Source organism: Octopus bimaculoides, chromosome 1 (assembly GCF_046866305.1).
Source record: "Octopus bimaculoides isolate indiv1 chromosome 1, ASM4686630v1, whole genome shotgun sequence".
NCBI lineage: Eukaryota > Metazoa > Mollusca > Cephalopoda > Octopoda > Octopodidae > Octopus > Octopus bimaculoides.
In genome coordinates, this window is record NC_142928.1 from 117,051,922 (window position 1) to 117,072,853 (window position 20,932).

At 35.6% G+C, this 20,932-nt stretch overlaps 1 protein-coding gene across 3 annotated transcripts in view; it reads right to left on the reverse strand.

Annotated features, from left to right (window-relative positions):
• The window catches only part of LOC106876833 (nephrocystin-3), a 97,882-nt gene that overhangs the window by 72,193 nt on the left and 4,757 nt on the right, over positions 1 to 20,932 (reverse strand). For all 3 annotated transcript variants that reach the window (XM_089356805.1, XM_089356809.1, XM_089356814.1), the window contains 8 exons: positions 20,827 to 20,889; positions 17,464 to 18,014; positions 12,704 to 12,851; positions 11,833 to 11,979; positions 5,218 to 5,351; positions 3,448 to 3,546; positions 2,733 to 2,818; positions 1,660 to 1,737 (listed from right to left, as the gene is read on the reverse strand). In XM_089356805.1, coding sequence (XP_089212931.1) covers positions 1,660 to 1,737; positions 2,733 to 2,818; positions 3,448 to 3,546; positions 5,218 to 5,351; positions 11,833 to 11,979; positions 12,704 to 12,851; positions 17,464 to 17,895 — 1,124 coding nt within the window. In that variant the 5' untranslated portion in view covers positions 17,896 to 18,014; positions 20,827 to 20,889. The remainder of the gene's footprint in view (positions 1 to 1,659; positions 1,738 to 2,732; positions 2,819 to 3,447; positions 3,547 to 5,217; positions 5,352 to 11,832; positions 11,980 to 12,703; positions 12,852 to 17,463; positions 18,015 to 20,826; positions 20,890 to 20,932) is intronic.

A 20,932-nucleotide genomic window follows, 5' to 3' on the forward strand; every position in this document is an offset into this window, starting at 1 on the left:
AGAAGTCTCAAGGAGCCTGAAATAAGTCATGGATGTGTCCTTCCTTCACTGACTATGCCATACCAAAAGCTTAAAACAAAATTTTAAAAAAAACTTTTTCTGCTGGGGTTATCATTAATGGACTCAAAATCCATTAAACTTCCTTCTTTTTGATTCACACCATATTTTCAAATGAAGTTTGCTATCTCCTCTCAGCAGCAACATTCTCCAATACAATGATGGTCAACTCTTCTTAAGCACACTTATGGCATAGAGGCCTGGTACTTTAGATATACCCACACAGAATGTTTGATCTAACAAATTTCACTGAACATTAAAGATTTGATCAACATTGTAGTTGTAGTTAAACATATCTTCATAGTTGTATGTAATGTCCTAAGCTTTAGGACTTCAAAATTAAAAGCCACAAAATAGTTTCTTAAAGACTTACTTGCTACACTGAACAGATTATGTAACAAGCATGGAAAGCGGATGTTAAACGATGATGATGATGATGATGATAATGATAGTGATGATGGTAAGTAGGTCTATGACTGCAAACATTCCAGCCATGATGTAATGCTTTCAGGCATTGTATATCTAGACTTACATTATCCAATGTATCCCTTTTTAAGAGAGCTAGATGCAACTGGAGGGTGATTTGACAATTTCTAGCAGGTCAAGCAACCACATACAAGCTCCCCTGTGGTAAATAGCTGGCATTATCAAATAGCCAGCATAAATTGCAAAGGAAAAAGCAAAAGTTGACTTTTTGAACTGGAGAGTTGGTATCATTTAATAGTAGTTTTCCAAACAACAAATTGATCTAAGATCCATGCTACTGCTGACCACTACCACCATCATCATCATAAATTCCTCTCATTATCATTGATGACATCACCACCATCATATGACTTTGATGCACATTTTCATCTTATTTGCCATTACGTAATTCATTCACCATTTTGTAACAAAGACAATAACATATCTACTTATTCTTTCTCACAGTTGCAGGGCAAGAACTTATAACATAAAAAAAATATAACTAAATACTGAATGGCATTCCACAGCAATCCACAACCACTTGAGTTTAAAATCAATATAGATGTATAGGATATAAACTGAGAGAAGAAAAGAAAAACAAAGAAAATGTCAGTACCAAATATGACTTGACTCAACAGGTACAGTAACACATCTCCCAATTATACCTCCTCCAACCCTTGTAATTTTTTCAGTTACAAATATGGTTTCTCATATTGACAAAGGATCACAAATACAAAAAGAAACGGTAAAGCTGACTGAATCACACCCATTACATAACAGGTACCTATAACATTGGTTTCAAATTTTGGCACAAGGCCAGCAGTTTTGGGGGAAGAGGAAAGTTGATTAGATCAACCCCATTGCTCAACTGGTACTTGTTTTATTGCCCCCAAAAGGATGAAAGACAAAGTCAACCTCAGCAAAATTTGAACTCGGCACACGAAGATAGATGAAATGCTGCTAAGCATTTCGTCTGGTGTGCTAACGATTCTACCAACTCACTGCCTTAGACACTTTCATCAGCATGCTAATAATCCTGCCAGCTTGCTGTCTTTTATAGGTTCCTATAATATTGACAGACAGGGGAACCAAAGCATAAAAAAGAAAGAAAATAAAAATTTAAAAAACCGTACTTACTTTTCACGAAGACAAAATACAGCAGGTCGCACCCCAAGGCTATCTAGATGTCCCCAGCTGTATTCCCAGCTATTAAACCTGAAATAAAATGAGATGAAGAATGCAAAGAATGGTAAAGATTTGGAGTAGAGAAATACAAGATAAATGTAAGCACAGAAAGTAGATATTACATGATGAGGAAGAAGAAAAAAAGATTTACATCAGAATTCATATTTGCCAAGAGGATCCATGACAACTTTATAGAATTCTCTCTACTGCCATTCTTCAACTCAGATGGTTCAAGGCATAACTGTGATTAACAAGTTTGTTATGTGATCACGTTGCTCCTGATTTGACACCATGGCCAGCAAGATTTTTGTATTATGGCTGCAGGTAAACCCAGGACTTGTAAGTGACAATGAATAGACAGAAACTTTCTGGAAGCCCCTTCTTGAGTGATAAACTTCATTCATAGCTCAATTTAACACAACGACCTGGTTTTGGAGAACTTTTAGAGGAGTTCACTTTCTTGTAAGCATTAACTTATGAATCAGTGTTTTTTGTTCGATCTCTGACCATCAGTTCCAGAGACTCAGCAAAATGTTATGGCTACTACTCTTCCTCTTCTGTCTAAATATTAACAGAAAGGCAATATTCCTAAAATCAGATTACTTTATCAAATGTTATGCTTACTTATTCACAGTGTTTTGAATTAATCATATATGATCTTGTAGCTTCAAGATTTTGAATCATGCGATCATTTACTTCCAGAATGACATTGTAGGGTAAGTTTGTGAGGTCAAATCTGACTGGTTTGAACTTAAAACATGTAGAATATTCAGGCCAGATATGGCTGGTTTAAATGCTAAAGGGTTAATACTCCTTCAGACAAAATTGTCACATTCACTGCATACAGGGTCCATCTCTAAACTCTTGAATACAAAGTTTTCAATCAGAAAACTATTACATTTTGTGTTAACATAAATTTAAAAGGAATGCAAATTTACAAGTTATCAAAGTGTCCACAGACCATGGGGTTTCATACTTTCAACTACAAAAAACATCAAATAAAGAAAGAGTAAATATGCTGTTACCTGTTAGCCTCAACCCCTCTGAAAGCTAAATACAAGTTTGACATCTGGATTTGTCTTTTTATTGCTTGCAAATGAAGCTCAAACACCTGTAAGGATAAAAATTTACCATTTAAGAAGCTTTAGTGTGCATGTAATTGGGTATCTATATGGATTTTTTTCATTGAATTCTGTACTTTCTTTGTTTTACAGTTTGTCCTTCTGTACTGAATATTGTTGGAGTAGGTTGCAACTGGCCAGTATGACACAGGACTACTTCTGAGAAACCAAGAAATTATATCCCACCATGATCACACTGGGCCTACAATCAACATATCTAACTCAGTTTGCTAATGTGCAAAATACAGTTACTATTGACCAAATAAGGAACTTATGTGGTAGTTTAATCTGCAAGAAATAATAACCAAATCTCCTTCAGATCATACCTTAGTGTCATAAGTAAAGATAGATTATGTAATCCTACATAGCCCTAAAAACAATTTGAGGTTTACTCAAGGCCAGCTTAAGGCTAATCAACAACAAGATACAAATTCATACCTATACAGTTGATAGTCTAGTATCTGGATTTCAAATAATTATTAGAACAAATGAAATTGATTAGACTTACTTTATAAGAAATTAACATATTGTTGAAATGAGAAATATAAATATATGCATATGGATAGATAGATAGATAGATATCATCCAAAAGTTAAAACATAAAGAGAAAGCAACAAACCGTTGATGATAGGCTCACATCATCATCTACATGCATGTTAACAACAATCAAAGTTCGGCCTTCCCCTTGACATAGACTGGCAAGCTTTGGAGCATAATCCTGCAAAGATAATATGTATATATGAAATAATTATACAGTTTTACCTAGGTCATGCTACTCATTTAGTACTGCTTTGTTATTTGTTACATGGTTTTGGGAGATATTTCCAGTGGGGTAGATATACATTATTATAATAATTGTATGCTAGCATGTAAAAAAAACTCAGACATTCCCCCATACACTCAAATTGTTCTCTCAATTTTTAACTCAGCATGAATGGAAAAACAACCAGCAATACCACATGATGAAAACTCATCTGACCTGCGATGGGAAAGCATGATACTGAATGTAAAACTTGTGTGTTGAAGTGACTGAAATCTGATGTTTCAGTCATTAGACTGTGGCCATGCTGGGGCACCGCCTTGAAGAATTTTAAATCGAATAAATCAATCCTAGTACTTACTTTATAAAGCACAGTACTTAGTCTATCATCATTTTGGCCAAACCACTAAGTTATGGAGATGTAAACGCACCAACACTAGTTGTCAAGCAGTGGACACACACATATATGTGATGGGCTTCTTTGAATTTCTGTCTACTAATTCCACTCACAAGGCTTTGATTGGCTCAAGGCTTTGATTGGCACAAGGCTATAGAAGAAGTTGCTTGCCCAAAGTGCCACACAGTGGGATAGAATCTGGAACCATATGGGGCTGGGAAGCAAACTTCTTACCACACAGCCATGCCCACACTCTTGAATGTCAAGCATATAGGAGAAAGTCTTTAATCTTGGAATAAACGAGGATTAGAACCATCTTGAACAAAATAAAAACTTCTACCAAGACAATCCTGTTGTTATCAGCACTAAAAAAAAAGGATTTGTTCAAGGAATCGGATTTAAGGGGGAAAATGAATGATATGCATCTAGGTGAGTGATGATTCTTCAAATGTCTTCTAATTCATTTATAATTCTAGATCCCATTTTGTAAAATCAAACTGAGTGAGGTTATCTAAAGTTGTTGGTTTTGAATTTTAACATGAGGCCAGCAATTTCGGGGCAGTGGGTAAGCTGATTATATCAACCCCAATACTCAACTAGTACTTAATTTATCAATCCCTAGAGGATGACAGGCAAAGTCAACCTTGGCAGAATTTGAACTCAGAACATAAAGATGGATGAAATGCTGCTTATCATTTTGTCTGGTGTGCTAACAATTCATCCAGCTCCTGCCTTGATATCTAGTTATTGAGTGCTTAGAGAGTAAGACAGTGAACCAGTGGAGTTTTCGACCATTTACCAACACCTGTCACATTTATTGGGGTTTGTGTCATATGAAACTTGTAATTTTATGTTTTAGGAATGTATCTATCACTAACAGAGGCATAATTTTATGTGTGTGTGTGTGTGTGTGTGTGTGTGTGTGTTAGAGAGTGAGTGCTCATCATTGCTGCTGTCACCATCATCAATACATACGTACATGTAGAGATGCATAAGTACATACATACATAAATATGTATACACATCCGTAAACACACACATGCATGCACACATTCATCCATCCATACATTCATAAATGTATGCCCCTAGCATTGGGATTTTGAACTTTCATCTCTAACGTCCGAGTCTGACATTCTTAATTACTTTGCTATAGTTTTATAGAAATTTAGAGATGATTATTATTTCTTTCTGGTAAAGACCAAACCAAGTAAAGATAAGAAAGAAACATTTACCTTTTGAAAAATATCAAATTCCATTTTGCTATCATTAGAGATGGACACAAAAATTCGAACTACATTAGCAATTAAATGCTCTGGAATTGTAGGGCTGATTTGTGTAAGCTTTCCAAGGGCCAAACTCCAATCCTCTAATGAAGAAAAAAAAAATATGTAAATTAAAAAAAAAAATCAAATAAAGAATAAATGAGTTTGAAATGGAAATGGAATGGTATGTTGACCCTTGTTTTACCTAACACATTATCAGTCAGTATGAGTAAAGCAACACTAATAGCAATCAAGAAAACATTCTTCTTTAATGCTTTAACACAAAAGTAAAAACATCGTCATCATCATCATTTAATATTTGCTTTCCATGCTAGCATGGATTAGGTGGTTTGACATGGAGCTGGCTAGCAGGGAGTTGTCCAGGCTGCAATTGTCTGTTGTGGCATGGTTTCTACAGTTGGATGCCCTTCCTACCACCAACCACTTACAGAGTGTGCTGGGTGCTTCTTACGTGCTCCCAGCATGGGTGTGTTTATGCAGCATTGGCACAGGTGCTTTTTATGAGGCACTGGCACCTGAAAGGACAAGCCTGCATGGATGGAAGACAGCAATTATACTTAGCTTGACATGTTTTATTATCAAGTACAGCAAATTGCCACATCTGGTCCCTTGTCATTTCCTCAGTGAAGCCCAGCATACGAAGATCCTTTCTCACCACTTTGTCCCACATCTTCCTGGGTCTACTCCTTCCACAATTAGATCTTAGTACTTTTATATGCAGCTGTCCATATTCATATGCATCACATGACCAAACCAGTGCAGTCTTCTCTCTTGCACCTAAATCTGATGCCTTTTATACCTAGTTTTCCTCTTAAATTATTTACATCCTATCATACATGCACACTGACATTATCCATCCAGCAGACCATGCCAGTTTCAATTCTTTCAAGCCTTCACAAGTCCTCTGTAGTCAAAGCCCACATTTCATTGCCATGTAACAAAGCTGTATGTACACAGACATCATACAATCTGCCTTTCATTCTGAGGGAAAGGCCCTTAATTACCAACAAAGGTCTAAACTCTCTCAACTTTGCCCAGTCTGTTCTTAATCTAGCAACTACACTTTCAGAACTTCCTCCACCATTGCTAACTTGGTCTCATAAGTAACAGAAACTATCTACTACTTCTAGTGACCCTTCTGAGCATGAGGGAGTCTATTGTCTGCACATTTTTAGCGTTTATTGTACCAGCACATTTTCTATGCACAAATATATTCTCCATTAACCTTCTTGTGATACTGCTACACCTTGTGTGTCCAAAGCTTACACTGGGTACAACATATGGAGTGTCTACCAACACCCTTCTTACATATCGAGCAAGACTATCTTCCAGAAGGAACTTGTAATTTGTCTGTTTTCCTACTTGCTAGGACTTTGGCTTTTGCTAAATCAACTCTAAGGCCCTTAAATTCCTGGCCTTGTATCCACACCTGAAATTTCTTCACTAGGTTAGGTAGTGATTCACATGAATATGCAATATGATTTTAGGCCAATGTCATATTCTAAAATTATCTAGAAAATATAGAAATGGAATACAGTATTAGAAGAAATTGAATGAACTTAGACATGAGTCAATTGATTTGTCAGAAGATACGTTTATTGAATGAATGAATTCATGATCAGTCAATTTCCAGAAAATTTTTTAATCAGACACCTAATTAATTTCAGTATATCTCTTTATCCAAAAAGAGATATTAATTGTTAGTGTTCAACTCTGGTTTTATAGAATTTAGCAGAGGCAATACAAATGCTTCTGTTCTCACTTTTTTTCATTTTTTACTCGTACTCGTTTCAGTCATTAGACTGCAGCCATGCTGGGGCACTGCCTTGAAGAACTTTTAGTCAAATGAATCAACCCCAGGACTTATTTTTTTAAGCCAGGTACTTATTCTATTAACCTCTTTTGCTGAACTGCTAAGTTATGGGGATGTAAACACACCAGCACCAGTTGTCAAGTAGTAGTGGGAGACAAACACAGAAACAAAGACACACACATACAATGGGCTTCTTTTAGTTTCTGTCTACCAAATCCAGTCACAAGGCTTTGGTTGGCTCAAGGTTATAGTAGAAGATACTTGCCCAAGGTGCCACACAGTGGAACTGAACCCGGTACCATGTGGATGGGAAGTAAGCTTCTTACTGTGAACAACGTCAACATATCACAGGTAATAATACTAGTTCTGGTACCAACCTATTCCCAATGCACAATCAACCCCAAAAACATGCACACACTTCTACAACATAATAATGTAAATAATGTGACCAAGACTGTCAGTGGTTTGTTGGGTTTGAGAAGACACACCAAGCTTGGCGAAATTGTATTAGGTTGTCAAGAAAGTTCTTGCGGTTTTTAGCCTTTAAATTCAGATGCACATATCTCGGCTCAAACAAAACTTTATTAATCGAAATAAACACCATCAGAATCAACACACTTTTGCCAACACGAAACAAGTTTATTTATGCCAGTAGCATAAAAATCCTGCATTCTGGTGGTGATGAAGTCGCTGAAGGTGTGTTTGGCATCGTCTTGGTTTTTGAAGCATTTCTCACGCAGGACGTTGTTGAGATGCTTGAAAAAGTGGTAGTCAGTAGGTGAGAGGTCTGGTGATGAGGTAGAATTTCATAGCCCAATTCGTTCAACTTCTGCAGGGTCGGTTGTGGACATGCGGCCGAGCGTTGTCGTGGAGAAGAATCGGTCCTTTTCTATTGACCAATGCTGGCTGTTGTTGTTGGAAATTCTTATGCATTTCATCCATTTGCTGACAGTAATTCTCTGCCGTAATGGTTTTGTCTGGATCCAAAAAGTTGTGATGGATGAAGCCGGCCGCAGACCACCAAACAGTCACCATGACCTTCTTTTGGTGCAACATTGGCTTCGGGAAGTGCAGTGGAACTTGTCAGCATCTAACCACTGAGGTGAGCATTGCCGGTTGTTGTAAAGAATCCACTTTACATCGCAAGTCACAATCCAGTCGAGAAACGGGTCATTTTTGTTGCATACAAAAAGGGAAGACGACACTTCAAAACGGCATTTTTTGGGGGGGTTGTGGTTCAATTCGTGCAGCACCCATTTCTCAAGTATTTTTGTTTTTCCAATCTCTTTCAAGTGGTTGGAAATCATCGTATATGTTACGTCTGATTCAGAAGCAACCTCTCGAACATTTGTAAGTGGAGTGGCTTCGACTACGGCTCTTAGCTGATCGTTGTCAACTACTATGCTTGTCAACTTCAAGTCTTTCATCACTGCTACAAAATTTCTTGAACCACCATTGTGCTGTACATTCATTAGCGGTTCCTGGGCCAAACGCATCGTTGATATCTCAAGCTGTTTCAGCAGCTTTTCGGCCTAGCTTGAACTGGAATAAGAAAATTGTGCGAATTTGCTTCTTGTCTATGTTGTATTCAACGTTCCGGAAAAATGGCCTAATTATTTAAAAAGAAATTGTGTAACATGATTAGGTAGAGCGAAAAACGGGCTTTAAAATGATATATAAAGTCAAAGTAATTTAACGAAAATTAATTTGAAAATACATCATTTAAAACCAAAATTTAAAATTCCACAAGAACTTTCTTGACAACCTAATAGTTGTGGCCAGTGCTAGTGAAATGTAAAAGGCACTTGTGCCGAGTGACACATAAAAGGCACCCTGTGGAGTGGTTGGTGTTAGGAAGGGCATCCAGCTGTAGAAACCAAGCCAAAACAGACTGGAGCCTGGTGCAGCTCCTTGGCTTACCAGTTCCAGCATGGAAAACTGACAATAAATAACGATGATCATAATATATATATATATATATATATATATATATATATGATAAACTCATTTTATTATTTACAATTTTTTAAATTCTACAATTTACAATATTGAAATAAACTAGTATTTTTATGCATTACACAATCGTTTATGTAGTGACAGTTGTGTTCCACAACTGACAACTATGTAAATATATATATATCGAATTTGAAGTCTCTGTCTCTTTTGAATATGAAAATTTAAGAGTTTAAAAATCTTATGATATAAATATAAACTGTGAGAACGACCCTTAAGGAATCTAATTAATGATCTCCTAAGGTAAGTTCTTATGCTATATTGGTAACGGTTGCCACATCCTCTGGAAAAAAATTATTATATATATATATATATATATATATATATATATATGATACAGAATGGGACAAGAACAGAAAACATCCAGATAGACGATACAAAGAAAACACGGACATATCATTCGGAGTTTTCTCTCTTCAGTCGAGATCCAGATTATCTTTGCAATTTCAGCTGGTTATTCTCGATATCGCTCCATTGCTCCAATCTGGCCAGCTCCAAGGAAAAACTAAACCAGGAGCATTAGATTCCTTGGAAGAAAGCAGCAAATGTATACAGAAACAAGGACGGAAAGAAAAAAAATGAATATATATATATATAGCAATTTCTGTCTGTCTGTTACCAACTTAGTGCCTAAATCACCAAACCAATATTCACGAAACTTTGCATACATGTGACACTAAAATCCAGTTCAATAATCGGTTAATTGGATTTCAATAAAAATCTATAATGTTCCCCTGGGGCATTGGGTGAATTATATGATAAAATGAGAAGGTTGCAAAAAAATATAAATCTGAGGTAGTAAGAGAGAGGGTGACATATCAGTGAAGGCGAGAACAGCGGTGAGAATGGGATGATAATGTTAATAAAGTTGTCATATACACACGATGCTGCATACATACTTTTGTAAATACATAGATACAACACACACATAATAGAGAAAGGTAGGTGTGATGAATACGCAGCTTTAAGGAGAGAGGGGGTAGGTGGCTTTTTCTGCTGTCCATCACAAAGAAAGACTCACACACATACATACGTGCATACATACATATGTCTACTATACACCACTTTAAACTTGTGATTACCTGTTTGTACATTTGTAAATGTGTGTGTGTGTGTGACATCCTATAACTCTCTGTCTCTCTACTTTTGTAGGGTCTGCCCTATTGTAGTCACATAAAGTGAGATTTTAAAATTATGTCAAAATTTTCAAATTGAGTATATTGAAATAATTTTCCATGTTAAATCTGATTTTATTATTTATTTGTTCCTAACATTCAGCTGAATTATAGGTGAATTGGATTTCAATAAAAATCTATAATGGGCCACCTAGGGAGGAGGTCTGTGGCACATGTTTACAAATCAGCTATGACACGTGATGATACCAGCAACAATATGTAGACTATTTGTCAATGTATTTGTAAATCCATCTATCTATCTAACTTATTTTACTCAGATGCATATTCATTTGTTAAAATAATATAGGGTCATTCCTTATTCACCCACTAATCATATTAATAGCTTGTAATACCTAATTTTAGCAATAAATTATTACCATAAAGGTTGATAAAATATTTAATGGCTTAATTACACCTAACTGATTCTAAAATTTATATACTGACATAGGATTGGGGATAGGAATGGGAGCGGAAATAAAACGAGGACTGAACAGGGAATGGGATAGGAAATGAAGACATGAAACAGTGTAATAGGAATGGGAACTGGATATAACCTCTAGTTTTCCAAGTATTACTGGGTAATTCAGCTAGTGTATATATATATATATATATATATATATATATATATATATATATCATCATCATCATCGTTTAACGTCTGCTTTCCATGCTAGCATGGGTTGGACGATTTGACTGAGGACTGGTGAACCAGATGGCTACACCAGGCTCCAATCTGATTAGGCAGAGTTTCTACAGCTGTATGCCCTTCCTAATGCCAACCACTCAGAGAGTGTAGTGGGTGCTTTTACGTGCCACCGGCACGAAGGCCAGTCAGGAGGTACTGGCAACGGCCACGCTCAAAATGGTGTATTTTACGTGCCACCTGCACAGGAGCCAGTCCAGCGGTACTGGCAACGAACTCACTTGAATGTCTTTTTATGTGCCAATGACAAAACGGATAGCTTCTAAAGAAGGCACAAATATATATTTAGGTGTTGCTACAGCTGTAATGAGCCAACCATAATTAGTGACATATTCATTACAACTTATAAAAATATTACAAGTTGAAAACAAAAGATAGGGAAATTAAAACTGACGCTACATAACATACTATACTATATGACACTATAATTTAGAAAAGGAAAGAAAATCACTTCAATATACCAATCTGTTACAATTTAATATTCTATGTATAGACACACATTACCCAACAACAGCAAGAGCAACAACATATATCTACTCCTTAAAGGTTCACATCAGTAAAAACACAAACCAAAGAGTGAACCTCAATGCATTTGATTGACCCACAAGAAATAGTTGCAAAATCAGCCTCAAACACACATTAAATAATGTAGTCCATATCTGGAAAAAGTTGGGATGGTCACAGCTGTAACATGTTCAATAATAAACCTGCTTGATTTGAGATGACCAGCAGATAAATAACAGTAACAAAACCAACAACTATAATGATGATCATCATAACTGCACTGATGATGATGATGACAATAATGATTATGATATTAATGCTGATGGAATCTGGGAGTGAAAAAAACAACTACTGACCTTTATTAACATTGGTGAATGGTCCTTCCAGCTCCATGACACAGTTGGCTAACTCTGGTCCACGGAATGTTGGATGTAACTGGAACGTGCTACCAAGTGAAGGTTCACTTTCCAAAGCTGTCCACCAGTCTCCAGGATAAGCACTACCTGCAAATAACAGAAAAGGAAAAAATAATGGGATGGACTTTTTTGGTAGGAGGGATTAATAATATATTTTTGATAGTAGCAAACCTAAAGAAATTATCTAGATGATTTGCATTTTTGCACCACTTTTAAACATCCTAGTAAGTTAGAAATGGTTTGCATTGAATTGTTGCTCTTGCTGTTGTTGGGTAATGTCTATCAAAAATACCATTCTATTTAGAAGCAATTAGCACAGAAATAGATGATCTTTATTGTGGAAAAAATACTGACTTCAGATTTTAGAAACTTAAATACAGGGTTTCAGTTTTTAAATTAAAAAAATTTATTCATAGTGATGTGGTTGTTCCACTGAAAACTCTGAGAAATTTCAGAGAAATTCTGCTTGGATAGTATTTCAGTCTACCTCTTTCTTATAAAAAGTGAGAACAAGTATGATAATGTACTCCTAGATATATTATGATTAAAAAAATGAATTGTCACAGCTGGAATGTCATTGATCATAAATCCACTTAAACAGGACTCATTTGGAGCTACAACAAAATCACACACATTCTTTCTAATGTAACACTCCAGATGGCCTATTACAGCACTTCTATACACCTAGGTAAACTGTGGCATGCAAATTAGGGGTTCTAATCAATAGACATTTAATCCAATAGATGTTTTTTTACTTCTACAGACTTCCCTGATGTAAAAATATCAATGTAATTTCTGAGGAAATATTTACCAACAGACTCCAAACCAGATTCTGGAGAATCATCATCTTCACTGGTATCATTCAGAAGATCTCTGTTTAGTTTTGGAAGTTTGCTTTCTAATTCACGTTTGGCTCTGAGAAGGTTCTGAATTTCACTTTCTTTTGTCTCACGAAAAATCTGGAAGAAACATATATTTTAGGGAGTTAATTCAAATATTTCTTATTCTAAATGTCAAAAAGGGTTTTCTTAAGAGTGATTTGGCTGTTACACTGAATAGACAGAACAGCTTGAAACAATCTCCTTTCTAGGTTTGCATGAATTAGCATCTCCACCAGTGCCATTGTCTCATAATTTCAGTATAACTCTTTACTTTCCATTCTTCTCATCAGTTCTACCAGCATTTCTGCCAACCAGTCACCTCCCTTTTTCTCCATTATTTTTTCCATCTTTTTCTTTTACATTTTCAAACCTATTTAATCAGCTATATCAGGAAATATTTCATCCCCTATCCATGAAGGGCTCTCTGTGAAAAGCTAGAATTCACATCTTTCCCACAGTATACAAAAATTATTAATATCTGTGAGCTTTATGAATTGATCTGTAAATATAAATAGCTTTTAGTTTCGTATAATTTTGGTATTTATAAGAATTAAATGATAAATGAAAATACAGATGCAATGTTTTAAAAATACTTCTTTGAGGCATTTATTTTATTGTTTTTATATACATTTGTCCCTGAGGGCATAGGTGGTGTTATTTTCTCTTTATCTGCCATCACAAGTTTGTCTTGAGATGTATTGGAAATAATCTTGATATATATATATATATATATATATATATATATATCATTCAGTTGAGATTTTGCATTCAGTTATACTGCAGACACTTGGACAACATTTCATTTTACTTAACAATATACTATCTCAAGACAGTTATCTCTCATTCACTTAAAACTATTATCTACATTATTCTCGGGGTACCATGAGAGTGCTATTAATGCTTACACTCTACAAACTTAACCAGTTGTAATTTGTTTTCTCCGTGTAGTTGGTTCAAATGTCTTTTGTATCTGAATATCGTTCCTGCTACTCATTCATTAGCATACTGGTACTGTCACCAGGCTTTAATAAAATTAAATGAATGAAGCAAGAGTTAGCACAGTCATGAGAGCAAAGGATAAAATACCTAGTGGTATTTGTTCCTGCTCTCTTTGCTCTGAGTTCAAGGCCTGTCAGGGTCCAATGTGGGGGAATGGTGGGATTGCTAAAGTATCAGACAAGACACTTTGTGATATTTGTTCTATATTTTTGGTTTCTGAGTTAATATGAAGTAGATTGAATCCTATGCCTGGTTTAATACTGCCAAGTTGTCTTTGGGTACCAACAATGCAGATCTTGTGTTGCAAGTATTTGGGCCAGGTTTCCAGTTTGAGAATTACTTACTCTTTTCCCCGCTACAGTTTTATAGATTTGTAACAAATAGCCATGGTCACTGCCTCTTCTTTCTGACTAAACAGTAAAAAAAATATAGTAGCTAAGAGAAATACGACATACTTTGAAGTAAGGCTTCAAATCCTTATCGTGTGGTCAGCAGTCTAGCAGCCTAAACTTATATGATATTGGACAATATACAAAAGGTGCCGCAAGCATGGAGAGCCTAAAGTGTACTCTAACATAATGTAGTGAGCTAAAAATAATTTTCAATGCCAGTGTCACATAACTGGCACCTGTGATGGTGACACGTAAAAAGCACCCTTCAAATGTTGGGCCTCACAGAGGTAATGATAAGTGACCAAGGCCTTTGGCGATATGCTGTGCTTGAGAAAACTCATTAAGCCAAGTAAAATCATAGTTGTGGCTGGTGCCAGTGTCATGTAAAAAGCAGCCATCACACTCTTGGAACAGCTGTTGTTAGGAAGGGCATCCAGCTGTAGAAACCATGCCAAATCAGATTGGAACCTGGTGCTACCCTCCAGTTTACCAGTTTCAGTCAAACTGTCTAACCCACACTAGCATGGAAAGCAGACGCTAAATGATGATGATGATGAGTAAGGAAAAGAATCATTAGCATTAATTATAATATTTGCAAAGAGGTACAAAGTATGATTTTCTAGATTATTTTTGTATCAGTAATTTCTTTTAAAAGCTGGCTGCCCCACTCTAGAGACAAACAAAATATTTTCAATGAAAGGCTTAGGTGTTTTCCTTAAGTAAATGTTCATTTTTCTAAAAATGGAATTCATTGCTAGTCTTTTGTTGAACATCATATTTACAATTGCACCAAACAAAACTGATGTACACAACAGCAACTAATATATTTGTACTTGGATCTACTAAAACATATTAAGAATAAATATGCAAATTATTGTTTCAGATCTTACTGTACAAAGTGTAAATGGTGATGCTTTATTGGTTGGCAGATATAAACACTGATCAGCAAACAGTTTGTTCACTGAAATTATAAACAAAGTTAGGGACCAGTTTAGGCTCCAAAGTCCAGGTGCTTCTGACTGACATCTTGAAACACCAGTGTCCTAAAACCCTTGAAATGAGTGTGTTATGAAAACATTGTGAGGATCTTTCTGAATTGACAGGTGCCACTTGTTTTCTGAACAAAACACTTTCAAACTTGGGATACTGGTAGAATGTGTCATATAAAACATCTTTTTCTCTTAGCCTTCTTAACAAAAATTTCTATATTGCAAGTTATTTCATGTTAAAGTTGTCATATTTCTGTAATTTCAACCAATCACTGACGTCTATTCAGCTGAATACAGTTACTGCTGTTTTTGTAAACAATAAATTTTGCCGGTGTCAAGATCGTTATTCCCTAGTAAGGGTTAGGGTTTTAGAGTTAGGGTTAGGGGGTTAAGGTTAGGGTTATGAGTTAGGGTTAGTGTTATGAGTTAGGTTATGGCAAAAATAATCATAACCCTAACCATAACTCTAAAACCCGAACTCTAACCCTAAAACCCTAAAGCTAAAACTAGTACAAACGCACGAACGATGTTATAAATAACAGTACCGCCGATAGTTGTTGTTGACAAACAATGGCACTAATTTTATTCAAGGGAAAAGATCCCATTACACCGCACAACGTTTTGTTTACAATCCATAGCAGTAATTGTTTTCACCTCAATAGACGTCAGTGATTGGTTGAAATTACCGAAATATGACAATTTTTTACATGAAATAACTTCGAATACAAAAATTTTTATTTGTTCTATAAAAACAAAATATACAAGTATACGAAGTTTGAAAGTGTTTCGGTACCAAAAACACTACATAAAACATAGATAAAAAGTGGCGCCCGTCAATTCAGAAAGATCCCATTGTGATTTTGAAAGAGGGTAGTGTTTCTCCTGTGATGTATACAACAGCGATGAGAAGATTTGCCTGAATTGACCAAAATCAGTAAAGAATAAATATGCGATTTACCATTTCAGATCTTGCAGTACATTGCAAATTATTTATATCCATACATATATATATATAATACAAAGAATATATATACATGTATACACACATATATGTACATACTTACATCTACATGTGTATATACATGCATATCAGGGTACAGGACGTTAGAACAATAAACTACAGACAACGGAACGAACACATAGGAAAACGGAAAGCCCCTTGGAATATCCCTTCATCAGCTGTCTCTATTCTATCCAGACGTTTCGAAGACCAGACAGGACGTACTCTAGAATAGTCTCTTCCTGAGTAGTGGATCAACCAACTACACAGAGGATTCCAAGGTGGCAAACACAAACCAAGACAGGAAAAAATGGACAGTGAAAACAACATTCAAAAGCCGTACGGCCAAACGCAAATCTGAGGTAGAACGCTAGTAGTTCGTCTTGCCTTCACAGCGGCTGGAGTGAAAAGAAAGCTGACCACAGGTCACACGAGAGCAGAGAGGATGGTGGAGGGAGGAAATGGAACAAGGAGGAAGGGACAGAAGCAGTGAAGTAGAGGCCAGGACAGAAGGGTAGATAGGAAGATAGAGGAAGACATAGATAATAGATAGAGAGGATGGTGGAGGGAGGAAGTGGAACAAGGAGGAAGGGACAGAAGGGTATAGCAGTGAAGTAGAGGCCAGGACAGAGGTATAGATAGAAAGATGGAGGAAGACAGATAGATAAATAGATAGAAAGATAGATAGATAGATAGACAGATAGATAGATAGATAGATAGAAAGATAGTCACGTCAGAATAATAGTAGACTTACTTGTAAAATAGGACGTGTGCGTTCAATAATGTAATAATACAATGTAATAATGTAATAATACATATATATATATATACATACATACATGCATGCATGTATGTATATGAGTATATATATATGAATATACAATAACACAGATGGTTGAGGTTCACTACAACTGTTTCAGACATGATCTTTATTGATGAATTTCTCACCAAATACAAAGTAGTGCAAAATGATCCTACCAACCAGGTTACAGCTGAGAGACTCTCTCAGCCATAACCTACGATAGTTGTAAGTAATCATCACCATTTTACAAGCAATGTCATTTATTTTCAATTTTTGGTGAAAGCATATCTGGTTATGAGGAAATATTTTGCTTCAAAATTGATGAGGTCTAGAAAAAGGAAAAGCAGTTGACCGTAGCAAATGCATTTCATCTGTCCCCTACAAGCATGCAAAGTTGACTGGTTATGGTATATGCAGGACAAACAAGATAAAAACAAAACAATTAACCTCACTTTTTGTCAGTTACAACAACAACAACAAAAATAATATTTGAAAATCATTATCTTACTTTGAATTGCCTTTGTATCTTATCTCGATCATTTTCAAATGCAGCAGCTCTTGCAAGTGCTTGGCTTTCAGCTTGAGTTGCCAAATCTCGTTCACCTCGTAGTTTGGCACAAGTTTTCTGAAGAGCCAACAACTCTGCTCGAAATTTCTTGTTCTCATTTATTAGCTTTTGTTCTTTCTTCTGCATGTTAGCGATCTCCTGTTCTTTATTTCGCCGATACATCTCAAATTCTTTGTTTTTGCGTTCAAGTTCCTGGCTGTCTAAGTCGATTGAACGCAAGCTTTCATCTTTGGGTTTTCGAAGTCCTAGACGTCCCCTTGGTTTCATTTCAATCGGGATCCTTTTAATGACACCATGGCTATTGCCATCACAGTCGGCGCCAATGATATCATCATCATCAGGCGAATGTAAGAAAGAACTGCCAGTTCCCATGTTGAATATATTTAGTTCCGTAATTTTGAGTATAGGTGGGGGCCAATATGTTACAATAAGAGCCTTTAAGATATATTCACTTTTATATCTAATATTTGGTGGGAAGCTAATATCAACTCCTGGAACAAAAAAAAACAACATTTTTTTTACCTTCTATTATTTTGCTTTTCAGGTTAGCATAGCCAAAGTAGCTATGCAAATTCAGACATTAATTAAACAGCTAAAATTTGATGCTTTTCATACCATTCATGATCTGGCAGGTGTATTTATTGTTGAGTTGTATTGACTAAAACAAACATGCGGCTCATTCAAAATTTGTCTACTTTAGTGAGTTTATGATAGAGTTAAAAAAGGGGTGCTTCTATCTTGGTCCAGGCACATGGTAGTTCTCAAACATGTGGAAGTTCTACTTCGTTCCTGCTGCCATCAGCAGTGTACTGTAGCTATTTAACCCTTTAGCATTTAAACTGATATTCAAAGCAGTGAGATCAAGCCTCTTACACCTACACTACGTTATTCTAAACATAAGCTGTCGTATCATCAAAATCTCAAAGTTACAAGATAATGTATGACTAATTCAAAATGATGTGAATAAATAAGGATTGCATCTGAATGCTAAAGGGATAATGTACCTATTTACAGCCAGATAGACGTGGGAGGGGGCTTTGCCATATTCATAATGCAACACTATTTGCGGAATATAAACATTGGTCTACCCACTGGTAATCAGATGCCATTTTGAGTTAGCCTACTGTGAGGTTTGAAGAATATAGTGTTCTTCACTCAATCATAAACAACAGAATGGTTGTTGCAAAGTTAGAACTGCAGCATTAATAAATGGATTGATTAAAACAGTGGTCTTGTTCTAAAGATGGCTGCTCTTTTGAACATTAAGTAAATAAAAGTGGCATGGACATATATCTAATTTACATCTGAAACAGGGAGAAAGAAAGAGAGTAAGGTATCTTACCTATAGCAGCACAGAAAGGTTAATCCATGCAAGACATATTTTAGTCAATTTGGGGATGATTTACTTCATTATATATACCTCAATTTACCTAACTACAAGAAATATGCACCAAGCCATCTAGAAATATTACTTTTGATAGCGTAGAGTTGATAACATGTGTGTGTGTGTTGTGTGTGTTGTGTGAGGAGCGTCTATGTTTTGTGTGTGTGGATGTGTGCACATGTGTGTGTGAGTGTGTGTGATAGTGGAGATTTATCTGTCATTTTAGAGAATGAATTAGTGAGAGAAACTATTCAAGGTTGCTGCTTGTTTGAAGAACAATAGTTACAATATTCAAAGCAGTGATCATTAAAATAAAATTAATTCAGAATAATTTGTGCAGCAATGAAATGGCAATATTGGTCCAATGATTAATATTATTATAATTATTCCAGGAAGCATGGGAGACAACCTCACTCATGTTTTGATCTAATCTGACTCTGCAGCTAAGCACAAGCTTTCACTGCACTTGCTGAAGTAGTGATGTAAGAATTAGGAACTAAATGTACAATGTTGTACATTAGTAGGTTTGAAATTGACATATTTTAGATAATATTTAACTAAGAGACACCAGAAATATGAAAAACAATGGTCAATTTGTGTTACATAGCATTAGAAGGTTAATTAGACATACTTAACGTATTGCGCATTAAAAGGCTAATTAGACAGTGACAAAAATACAATACCAGGCAATGAGTATAATTATCCTAATTAGGGTAATTGACTGTCCTTTCCTCACTGCATAATTATTCTTAATTAATCTTTTAATCATTGCATTAAATATGATAACACTACCTTGACACTATCGTTGAATTAAAACTAGGAACTGATTGTTGAAACCACTGGACACATATTTTATTGTAAAGGAGCACATGACTTTTATTTATAATGTATGGATGCAACAGACGTTATTTATAATACTGTAGTAAATGAGTGAATCTGAGAATAAAAATGAAACTTTGTTAAGAAGAGCTAATGACTTTACAGCCTAATGAAGGATATTTTGGCAAATTATTTCTTCTCTAATAAAATTGTGGCTTTGTGTTAATCTAAAGAATCCATATTTGGATCCAAAAACTCTAGAGAAATCACTAAGTCAATAAAGATTGTGAGCTCAGATTTACTGCAGCTCTTCATTGTGACAGAATACCAACTTATATATCTATGTGACATAAATACATGTCAGATCAGGTGAGAGTGTTAGCTGCAAGAAAATACTGTTCTATCCAAGTGATGTTTGATACATACGTTTCTCATTATGGAACAGGAACCAGGCAGTCTCACTAAGAAGTTAGCAGCTGAATTTCTTTAACCAATATGCCACCATGTTTTTCTCAATTAATCCAAGGCAATAAGGTGGCAAGCAGATAGAAACATTAGCATGCCAGGTGTAATGCTTAGCAGTATTTTGTCTGTCTTTACGTTCTGAGTTCAAATTCTGCCGAGGTCGAGTTTGCCTTTCATCCTTTCGGGGTCGATAAATTAAGTACCAGTTGTGTACTGGAGTTGTCTAATCAACTGGGCCCCTTCACCACAGTAGAGCAGAAAAGAATTAATCCAAAGCAATGGAACTGCAGAAACACTAACTTGCCAGACAAAATACTTTAAAATATCAAGTTTTGTTGACTTCAATATTTATCCCTCCAGAGTAAATAGAATCATCAAAATCTCAAAGTTACAAGATAATGCATGACTAATTCATAAACTGATGTCAAAACAGCTTACAACACTCTTTCATCCATAAATTTGTGGCAAGTTAAATCAATTAGGTTCGTTAATAGGACTAAGACATGCGTTAAGATTGCAAACACAACAAACCTATGCCAGCATGATAAATGAAATGTAAAACCAGTGATAATGACGATGATTATAATGACAATGATGATTATAAGTGTCAAAAAGTTAAGAATTACAGTACTTACAGAGAACCAATTCCTTTTGTGTTCTTTTTCATAAGATTTCATCATAGAACATTTTATAATGTGCTGTGAAAAAAAAATCAAAACTACAAATAAAAATTCAATTTTG